An 11,378-nucleotide genomic window follows, 5' to 3' on the forward strand; every position below is an offset into this window, starting at 1 on the left:
TAGATATCCAACCCTGGTACTCTGTGCTGAAGCAATAACAGCAGGAAAACAGAGATAGAGGGAAAAAAGCTACTAGTCACAGATTACAAGAGGAGAATCAACAGTGGTGAGCTGCAACCCAGCTAATGCTCTCTACAAACCTTTCCCCTGCAAAGGGCATCGCAAGGAAGAGAGATATGGCCACAGGAGGCAGCTGTGACAGCACATCTAGCTTTCTGCAGCCCCCAGGATACCCGTGAATTAATTCAAGTTCAAACTAGAATACATTCCCCTCATATCTTTAGGTAGCTACAATTTGGTCAGTCCAACTCAAAACATAGACATAAAAGCTACTGAAGTGGCAACAGCCTGTGGAGAAGAGACCAGGACCTCACCAGAAAGCAATGACACCCTCCAATTGCCACAACATGCCTAGGTGATTTGGGAAACTGCCTTTGAGACTATTTTCCCCATGTTTGTAACTGGCCCTTGGAGCTTACTTTAGTTACACAAGCCCTGCGTGACCTGCCACATTTASTTAAGACGCTATTAGCATGCCGAAATTAGATTTTCAGTTTGAAACCAATTATATTTATTTGATTTCATGCCAGCATCTCTGGCTAATTTAAAGGGCACTGAAGCTATGCAGTGTTAATTCTGCAGGATGGAAAGCAGGCACAGATTTCTCATTTCCAAACACAGCAATACTACTGGAGAAGATTTATCCCTCCCTCTTAATCACTGTCAGTTATCTTTATGGTATATGCAGTAACGTAAATAACGTGCTAGCTGTCTTTGGGCATTACCAAGGCTCAAAACACAGCCCTGGCACAGTAGCCATGCCAGCGTTCACCTTTCTTTCCTCTCAACCTTTATCTCTGAACTCTGTCTCAACTGTAATTGTCAACTGTAGAGGATATTTTATTTGGCCGAGATTCCACTAACCAGAACAATCTGTCTGCATACAGTGCAGATGTTTGATAGTACAGTGGTTATTTTAGGTAAATAAGCTTTCAAGTATCTGATGGTTAAGCATTTGATATGTCCTCTCCTGAAGGCTATTATCCTTTCATTTCAGGGAATAGTCTGATCTAATAGGTCTTTTCTGCATCTATTAGTGTGTTCAGCACACAAGATTAGTCCACTGGTTAAAAATTACATTCCCTAACCAAGAGTAATGAGAACCATCCCAAGCCTTACGATGAGGACAAATAGGTACGCTCWGGCTGGTAGCCTGTCAGACTCTCAGCTGTTCAAATACAGATTTGCATTGGTGAGCCGTTCATCAGGAAAAGAGTTCACACTCAAGACACTTCTTCCAATGAAGTACAGTTTGCTAGAAGTCAATACCAATGTATTTCTTAGTTGTTAATGCCAAGATGTTTATTAGACAACAGTTTGTATGTTTACATGTCAAGTTTCCAAAGGAGTCAGAATTTCCTCTGGAAAACCTTAAGGAATTAGATCAGAAGAGTTTGTAGTCAACGCACTTGAGGTTTGGAGATGAAACAAAACCTGATTTGTAGCTCTCCCATGTTCACGCTCTGTTCTAGCTCTCCTCGATCAGCTGTGCAATGTTCTTGCAGTTCTCAGGAGGGGATATCACCTAGAAGGGGTTTCAAGTATCACCCAAGTCTTAGAGCAAACAGACATCAAGGACTCCCACCGGAACGTAAAGCAGGCGGTGCAATAAAAACGCCATCCTATGGATGCGTGTTACAAATCAGAAGACGTTGTTGCTTCCCGCTGTCACAAGGAATCTATTAAACAGTTGTTTTGCACAAAGATGACAGGGTCACACAGAGATTTGATTGTTTAATGGAAAGTGTGCCTGTAATTCCCACATGCACCATTTCARACACAAACATTCATTAATTTGGTATAGGGATTATATGATCTGGCACCTACAACAGCAGGGGACCAGACTCCATGACCCAGGGAGTCCTTTCTAGCCCCCATCTCAGYGAAATAAGTGACAGCATTTTTCCTTCTATTTTCGTTCTGAAATTTGACATAATGAAATCCATCCCTGGGGATTTTGCAGGAAAGGAATTTACTCTGTGACAAGAAGTATCTTGTTTAATTTAAGTAAGAGCTTTTAGCCATGGAGGTAACCTAATACTGTGTTGCCTGCTTGAATCTGCAGATGGCCTGAAATGAAAACTACTGTTTAAACTGCCCCACTTAACAGGATCAGCTCTGAGCATCATTGGCTAATTCAGTGCTGATTTTAATAAAAATATTTTTCAGGTGTTCTTGTCCCTCACCTCTTAACKCACTCTGACTTTTCAGATGCTATCATTTTCCACTATTCTCTCCACCACCTCCAAAGCTTCCTTTCTTTCTTTCCAGAAAGCTGGAATTAACTCTWGGTCACCAGAAAATGGATTTATGACCCTCTGAAGACCAAAGAGGAGCAAAAGCCTAGCTTAAGATTGAATTAAAGATACACAACATGTTCAACAGTAAATAAGGATTTTTTCATTACAATGTTTGGGGAAACTCAGTTCTACAAAATATATCTTTAATTGCCACAAAGTGTAACAATACTACACCCTGACTACAAGCGTTTAAATAGAATTCACTGTTTACGATTAATTTTCAGATCCCATTTTCCTACCTGACTATCCTCTCTCTTTCGACAACTTGCAAAATTTATAAATTAACACTGCTCTAAGACAAAAARGCAACTCGAACTCTTTCACGCAATGGTCTAGCAGAGGAGACCACAGGCCAAGCGGTGTGTTCRGTCAGACCTCACAGGACACACAGTGGTGTACTCGAGGTCAAAATTTCATGCCAAAATTTTAACTTAATTAACAATCCTGTTGATGGATGGAAAGAAAATGAATAGAGCTTCCTCCCACATAGCTTTATTAATAGCAAGRTGCTGACAGTAAGAAAAGTAAAATTTGTGCTTAAATTACTATTCATGATTACAAAGTAGTAAAATTATGAGCTAAGCCCAAGCAGAATTTACTATGCTAATACATGATCATTTAAGTCACTACTTCAACTTGCCTTATTCTTTTTAACTGCTCCTATCTTCTCTTTCCTAGATGAAGTTATATAGGCTTATTTCCTGCCTGAACAAAAAATTAGTTTGGAAGAATGCTGCAAAGTCAGTTCAGCATGAAACAACATTTTGCCAGTTTCTGAAGTAAAATAATTTGTTTRTTTCTCTCCCCTAACCACCCAACTCAGGAGCTCTTGAGACTAAACAGACAGRCAGAAAAATGAAATCTGGCAAGAAACTAAAGCTTCTTTCAGAAGAGCTTTTCTGTATTCCAATGAAAAAGAATTTTGARTTATGAAATTTTTTAAGTTTTGTTTCACGTGAATGTTGTTCAAGTGGTATAAAGTTCCAAGGGATGTTTGGAGAGAAGACTTCGAATTTTGTATTTCAGCAAAAAAGCAAATATAAGTGCTCTGAATTTACTCTGCATTTCATTCATTGAAGACAGCTGTCTCCTGTAGACTTCCTAGCATGCAGAACACAGGATCTCTCTAAGAAATCCTTGTAAGGCATGTCAGATTCTGATTTAGCAGAAAATGATATGCAATCAAATACTTTTTTTGGTGTGAGATTTCTCTTAATCGCAAGAAAATCTATGTTAAGCAAAAATTCTCTGTGCACTGACTCACATGAGGAAGCAACATTAAAGAATCCTAGGGGAGCAGTGGAAGAAATGATTAAAAAAAAAAAAAAGAACTGCCCAATATTGCAGCTATTAAGTTTAGCATGGGTGAAAAAAACATGAGATTTCTCCATTTTACACTTTGGTTATTGCAAGTGTCTGCCTGCTTGTACTATATGATGGGCCTACATAATCCTGTTAGAAATAAGGGATATGAGAACTTTAATCCATAGCTGTAGAAGACCAAGTATTATTAATGTTTCAGATAAACGACGCATCCAAAACGCCTGACTGATCAAACTTATGTTTGAGTGAATTGCTCTAAAGGTCAGTCTCACTCATTTGTATTCCCACACAAGGGGAACACAAGAAATATTGAAGCTGTATCATGGCCCTAGTCCGGTACCTGTAACATCTGTTGTCATTTAGCCCATAGCTTGGATTTTTGTCTCACTTGCATCAGACAAGGTTTGATTTTTCATTCGTACTGCATGCACCCTTTACTRACTTAAATAATATTTTGCACACCAGAGGTCTGCTCTCACACACTAGGTCAGAGAGCTGACCTTCTGGTTAAGATCCTGGTCTGCCTTTCAGCCTGGRATCTAGCCAAGAAATTCCTGCACGACCATGGGCAAGATGCGTAGAGCTCGATTTTCCAAAATGCCAAAGCTAAACTCCTTCGAGTGAAGTCACAGRAAACTGCAGCCACTTTGAAAGCCAAGTTCTTCGCATCTGAACCTCAGTTGATTCCTAGTGGAGTGCGGGATAAGAGGCTTGATAAAYTCATCTGGAAAGTCCCAGGCTCCTGATATTTCAAAGACTTTGCAATGCCAAATTCCGTTATTCCACAGTTATTCTTCTACACCCACACAGTCCCAAGTTTCTCTCTTCCTATCATTAAGGAAGTTTAACAATAATGAGTGAGTTTGAGGGCTCCATTAGCACAGCCRCTACAGGAGTTTACCACTACAGAAGTCTGCGATGAATACCATGTATTTTACAAGAAAATTTCCAAGAAAATCTGACCAAAACGTAGTTTTGAACAATTTACTAAAACAATTAGTAATAAGAAACAGCGTTATTGCCTGCCATTTTGAAGAGCTCCAATTTTTAAATTTCATAAAAGTCTCTAGACATTGACTTGATGAGCAAGCTGCCGCTTCTAACATCCAAAAATAAAACAGATTTTGCCAACTTTAGATAGATGAATATTCTGCAGAGACTATTTTCTCCAAGATTTTATCAGCTGCATAAGAAACAACTCTCTAGGGCACGCATTTGTCAGTCAGCATATGCACCCCCTAAGGTGTGCTCAGGAGCACTGCACATCCAAATTTCTCAGCGCTATCCAAGATATCTGAATTAAACCAAAACTATTTAAACAGTCTTGTTGAGAAATTTAAGTGTTAAAGATTTATCAGCCCAGGAATCTAGCTGCACCGGAGGCAATTGCAACATACAAACCACAGAAAAATGTGAACCACTTCCATATGAAATACTATATGCGTTTTCTCCTAATACCCTAGAATAGCCAAAAGCAGCAGGAACCATCTCTGCCCTCCYCTCAGACCAGCAGGAGAGGCAGCCACACTGCTTCAACAAGAAGGATGTATTCTTCCCAAGCAAGCCTCTTTCACCACTGCTCATCTTTTTCGTACCCTCAGTCTGCTTCTTTATGCGTTTTATCCTCCTTCATATCAGAGAGTAACTGATAGAAACTAAACAAACAAAAAAAAAGAACATACACACAACTGAACATCTTTTGCTTTCGCTTCCCAAGAGATTAAGAACTACTCTATTTAATGCCTTTGATAACATCACTCAGTAGAACAGAGCTAAAGAAATGAGATGTRTCGGGTACTCAAAGAAAAGGTAGTTTGGATGCAATAGTAACGTGGCTATGGATCCACAAAGTCCATATACTGAGTCTCACTCAGGAATAAGCAGGAACATGCATTTGTTAACATTCRAGTAGCTGAGAAACCGCGGTATGAAGAATTATCCATTTCGGTGCCCAAACAGACTAAAGTGCTATGAATGACTGCCAACATTTTAAAGAGAGCTATRCTTGCCCAAAGACAGTTTTATGCAAGCTTTAACATAATTTAAAGCAACAAAAAAGTTTCTTCTATCAACTTTACGCRAAAAACATTTGCAAACAACGCAAGAAGTGAGTCTTTAAGTGAATTAACCAGTCTAAATGTGGGAATGTGCAGTAGGAATCGAGTTTAACTAGTTGCAGGGGGAGAGAGAAGAGAGGAAATCAATGAGGAAACACTAAAACAAAACATATGGCACRAAGACTGTCTAAACAGTCAATTTAGTTTAAGTTGTTATATTTTATAGACTGTAACATTTTCCTTGAATGAGTGTAAAATAGTCAGGCATATGAAACTGGTGGCAACTAGTACACAAGACTCTTGGGCTAAAACAAAACAGAAAAAACACATGCACTTCAGAGCAGAAACCTAAAAAGTTATCATCGGACAAGCATCTCCCATTCCACTCCAGTCTTCATAATTAAAGACTTCAGTGGTACCTAATAAGTATTTATAGGCTACTCTTTATAGATGGTGGCACGTTTTCAGTATGTGAGGTATCTATCCAAGCAYAGGATGGGTGACCAGATATTTTGACAAGATTTAGGTAAATGCAAAAATTAATTCCCAAGACATTCCTACATATCTGCAAAAGAATTTCTGCTACACRGGCATACGTGCTTGCACGCAGAGCTTGGGGAAAAAACACAACTAGAAACCTAAACATCAAACTTGAGAAGAGCACGCTGTCCATGGGCAAAGAYCAATTCAAAAGCTGCAAGAGCCACAGCCACTGAAAAAAACCTAAAACTAATCATTCAGTAAATCTGCACTTCAATTTTCAATTTAARCTTGATTTCTGAGGGGAGAAGAAACTCCCAACACATCTGTTCTCTCCAGCCTGCGTTCTCTTCATTGATATGAAGGAATCTGTCAGAGGAGGAAAAAGAGCAGAGGAGTAGACAAGGGAGAACTCCAACTGCTAATTTATCTTCTGTTTCTGGCAGAGATTGTTAATAGGAAACAGGATGTTCCCCAGTCAAACGGCCACAGCCAGTACAGCTCTTCTCTTTCAAAAAGCGTAAGTAGCAAAATGAGAATGATCCAGTTCCAATCAACTTCACTACTGCTATCAGCATTTCCAACAGGAATTGCGAGATCCAAAGGACCCCGGTCTGCGAGTATCTGAGCAGCAGAAGCAGCATGAGGTCTAATTTCCCCCCTTCACCCCAAGGCTTCAAAAGAGGACTGCTGTGATTTTTATATAATTCGCGCTTGGAAGACCACCTTCACAAGCATGAGGATAGACTACATTTTTCTTTTTAAAATGAAAATTCAAACGTCTCCAGAGATGGTATCCACCTGCAATAGGTAATGCTACTCTGTGGGTACATTCCCCAGAAATGCATTATAACTTGTTTCCTCTCCCCCAACCCCCACCTCTATTCCATGGCGGGGGAGGGGGGGTCCCCTACCCAAATGAAAGTCAGGTTCTGATTCTAATCAAGATCCCTTAATTTGGTGTAATGAAAGTTATTTAAGCCTAACTACTCAGCAGGTAGCCACTAACACTAACCAAGCATAATAAACACAAGCATTAATCCACATCATAAAGGTACATTATAAAAATGGCACAAGACACCTCCAGTGCCTTTTTTTTTTTTTTTTTTTTTTAAGTAGTGGCTAGAACAAGGAGGGCAGTTTTACAGATTTTTAAGGCAGCTAGAATGCTCACTCTTTCAATTCTTGCACTGTAATGGTATAGAGTCATCCAAGTCATATGAAAGCCACACGTAGATATTTTCAGACAAAAAACAGTACAAACAGGGAATAAGGCCACAGTCAGACATTGATTTCCTTTATTTTGATGTGAAAAATAACAGAGTTTGTAACCTACCGAATGCTGGGCTCAAAACTGAAAAAACAGTTTAATCAGAAAACAAGTTAAATCCTTTAAAAGCATCGGTGCGGGGTTCATCACTATCCACATCAGACCTTCTCTTTGTTCACTACTGAAAAAACTTTTACAGCTCTGCAGAAGTCATGGGAGCTCAGAAAAACCTTGAGGTTTACAGGAGACACGAAGCAGGAGGTAAAGTAGGCCTTAGCACAGTGACATTTTGTCCCACAAATGATATATGTGCTAAAAAATCTGCRTCACGTATACATCCACGGCACTGGCAGCCACATGAATGTTTAAAATGAGTAAGATGAGGGGGGATGGGAAAATTTAAGAAAGGAACCATATGTTTGTAATACACACATTTCAGCGTACACTCCAYTACATTCCAGAAAGGCAACACAATCTTTCAATGAGCAGACGACAGTCAGAAACTCAAAGTTTACAGAGTAGGGAGAGATATGAAAGAATTGAAATATTTTTTTCCTGTTTCTTTTCCCCCCAAGTTGTGCATTAGTGTGAGACTACAACATACCTACCTCTGCCTTCTAATATTGTCAGACTATAGGATGTGCATCTCTAGCAGCAAGTTCCCAGAAGAGCAGAAGTGCATTTACACTCCCTTTTGTTCCCATCCCACTCTTCTCCCCAGCTACAAAGAGGCGGCTCGTCCTTCCGCTTCTCGGGTTGGATACTCAWACTCAAACCCTTGCTCTGTATTACCCGAGAGCACCCCTTCAGAGGCTCCCAGGAGAAAAGCGCTCCCTGCGAGCAGGGGTGCAACTCCCGGTCCTGGAGAATCCGGGAGCCCCGGGCCCTGTTCTCCCCTCCGTCGCCCTTCTCTGCTGCTCCTCCGGGAGGCTCCGCACCAGCCTCCCCAGGGCGCGTTTTCCAAAGGAGGTTTAACAGGCTRATCTGCAAGATTATGTCTTCCTTGGTCTTTACCGCCAGCCTGCCTCCTTTCTAAGGCACTGCTGCTCCCACTAGGCGAAGGGAGAGGATAAAGCCCGATCCGACAGAGCAACAGGGATTTCCAGAACTTCCAGAAGGATTTCCCCCCCTAAAAAAAGCTTTAGTTCCTTCCTACTTTCAAACAATGCCAAGAATTTAATCTCTTAAAACAGCATTTTCCCCAAACTCACCCACCCTTGTTAACAGAAACCAAGTCTCCCTGTTCGGCAGAGATGCAAGGCCTAGGCACGATAGAGCTATGTCGTTTATAATTTTCAAGTAAAAGCAATTCACAAAGATTAAACTAAGAAAAAATAGCCTCCTTCCTAAAAGCCTTTGGCCAGGAGCCGGCCCTGCCACCTCCCACTTTATTTCCTGCCTCCAGAGAGTGACACGAGAGGCACTGACCTTAGCGTTGCCTGTGGCACCACCTCAGATGTGTCACACGCTCACCCTAGAGCAATATATCCCTCAAACACACACCCCAACAAAATGGTTGAGAGCGCCAATAAATCAGCAGAGCAGGAGGCCCTTGGTAACTGTGCAGTTTAAAGTCAAAACAGAGCCTAAGAAAAACGATAATAAATTTAACGGAGAGCAAGGGCCAGGCCTCAAGCCGGGAGGACAATGAATGAAGATCCAGACAACAGCAAAAACGCAGCCGAGAGAAAAGAAATAAGATGCAAGGCTTGTTCAGCGGCACCACGGAGTCCTCCGTCCCCCGAAGGCACCGGGGCGAGACAGGGCTGCCACCACGGCGCGGGGGCCGGTGCTGCCCCGGCGGGGGGGAGCCCCGCCAAAGCGGGGGGCTGCGCCGCGGCCGGCCTCACCCCCAGCAATCGGGGCRGCTGACAGGTAACCAGAGGAGCCCCCAGAGCCCGTCCCTGCCGGGACAGGGGGTGCAGAGAGCCCCCCCCCAACCCTGTGCAGAGGGGGAGTGACGCTGCCCGGGCGCCCCCCAAAGCCGAGGGGGGTGTTAGTGCCCCCCCAACGGGGGCAGACCCACACCCTCCCTCTGAGGTGCATGGGGGGGGGGGGAGAGCCCCCCACATGCACAACTCGGGCGAGGGGAGCAGACCCCCAGAGGGAGCATCAAAACGCAGCAGTGGGGGTCCAAGACCCCCCCCAACACACACACACACTCCCAAAACACCCCCCCAGGGGGTGGGGGGCAGACCCCACCGCGCACACACACACACACTCCCCTCGGGGTGGGGGGCACCACCGAAAACACCTCCCGAGAGGGGGCAGACCCCCCCCACACCCCTCCTCGGGGGGGAGCACACACACCCCCAACACACACACGCACAGGGGGCAGCGGACACCGGAGCCCCCTCACACGCCTCAGCGGGGCGCCGGGGCAGGACCCCCGGGAGGGGAAGGGGGGAAAGGCGGGGGGGGGGGCGCGCACTTACCGATCACCTCCTGCAGCTCGTAGTCATCCTTGTTGATGGACCAGGGCAGGGCGCTGGGGTCCTCGGCCATGGCAGCGGGGACGCGGCCCGCACGCAACGCGAGCGCAGAGGCGAGGCGGCCCCCGCCCGAGCCCTGCCCGCAGCGGTGCCCGCAGCCCCGGCCGCCGCCGCCGCCCGCTAGCGCCGGCCAAACTTTGCCTGCTCCCTCCACCTGCCCATACCCAGAGCCCCGCTGACGTCACCCGCGCACGCCGCACGCGCCAGCGGGGCGCCGCCCGGCGCCATCTTGAGCGTGGCGCTCCTCCGCCAGCCCGCYGTCTTTTCTGTTTCCTCCGCCGAGGCGGGTGCTGCCGCTGCCGCGCCCATCTCTTAACCGCCGTCGCGGGACGGACCGCAAAGGCGGGATGCCAAGAGGAGACATCGCAGGAGGGGCCGCCGGGAGGGAATACCACACTCAAGATGGCGGCTATGTGCCTCTTCCCTTCCCTCAGGCAAGAGGCGGGAGGGACCGCCCGCCTAAAACCCACGCCCGGCACCGATTGGCTGCCGGCTGCGAAACCCGCAGCTCCTATTGGTGRAGAAGCTTGTCAATTGCGCGCCGTCCTTCTGCGCGGTCCCCTCGCGGGCGAGGCCTTCGGGAGGCTTCCACAGGGGCCGAGCAGAGGGCGGGGGTGGAGCGGTGGCGGCGGCTGGGCCGGGGCCTGCCGTGAGGGGTGTCCGGGGACAGGGGCCACCAAGGAGGTGGGGCGATGAGCAGCGGCAGAGCCCGGCTTGGGCGCCGCTCTGCATGCTCTCCCCCAAGTAGTCCTGGCACGCAGGGCTTGAAATCCAAGGGTTTTACCAGATAGTTGGCTGCACGGAGCTGGAGCCGCGCTGGTCTGACCGTGTCCAGCAGCCTAGCTGGGCGTCTAGCCTGAATTAGAGATTAACGAGGAGTAGGGGGGTACTTGGTACCGTGAACCATGCAGGCTGTGGTTTATGTAGGTTTCAGGTGTTTGGAGGTTGAGCTTTCTTTAATAGTTGGAAAATAGCATTGTTTCTTGCTGTCACCAGTCAGAAATCATAAGGATTGTTTGGCAAAATCTGGAATTTCTGTGTCAGGATTTCTTTATCAGACACTTCCTTCTCATGGCTTGACAGCAGACAGTCRTGTGTCAAAGAACATAGATTTTACATGATTTTAGCTTATTAGGACAAATTCCTGAGATGCCCCTGATGAGCCAAGCCTTACAGGGGGCTCAGGACCCTGCCAAATGCGTGCTGTGACTCCAGGGTTTTCACTCGTGCTACCTAACGCAGGAGAATAACTCCTTCCTTCTCTTCTTGTTCCTCCTGTAGGAGCAAAAGACCCAGAGCCGCATCTTGCTTGCTGTTGTACAAACGCCGAACAAAGACCATCTCTGTAAGGCAAAGCTTCCAAGTAAAAAGCTGCTCATTTTTCCTGCTTGCCTCT

At 45.5% G+C, this 11,378-nt stretch overlaps 1 protein-coding gene across 2 annotated transcripts in view; it reads right to left on the minus strand.

The window, feature by feature from the left end:
* Positions 1–10,147, minus strand: part of OXSR1 (oxidative stress responsive kinase 1) — an 88,792-nt gene extending 78,645 nt beyond the window's left edge. For both annotated transcript variants that reach the window (XM_085316478.1, XM_085316477.1), the window contains exon 1: positions 9,926–10,147. In XM_085316478.1, coding sequence (XP_085172604.1) covers positions 9,926–9,995 — 70 coding nt within the window. In that variant the 5' untranslated portion in view covers positions 9,996–10,147. The remainder of the gene's footprint in view (positions 1–9,925) is intronic.
* Between the last annotated feature and the right edge of the window lie 1,231 nt (positions 10,148–11,378).

Source organism: Rhea americana, unplaced genomic scaffold (assembly GCF_003343005.1).
Source record: "Rhea americana isolate MKP2758 unplaced genomic scaffold, rheAme1 scaffold_47, whole genome shotgun sequence".
NCBI lineage: Eukaryota > Metazoa > Chordata > Aves > Rheiformes > Rheidae > Rhea > Rhea americana.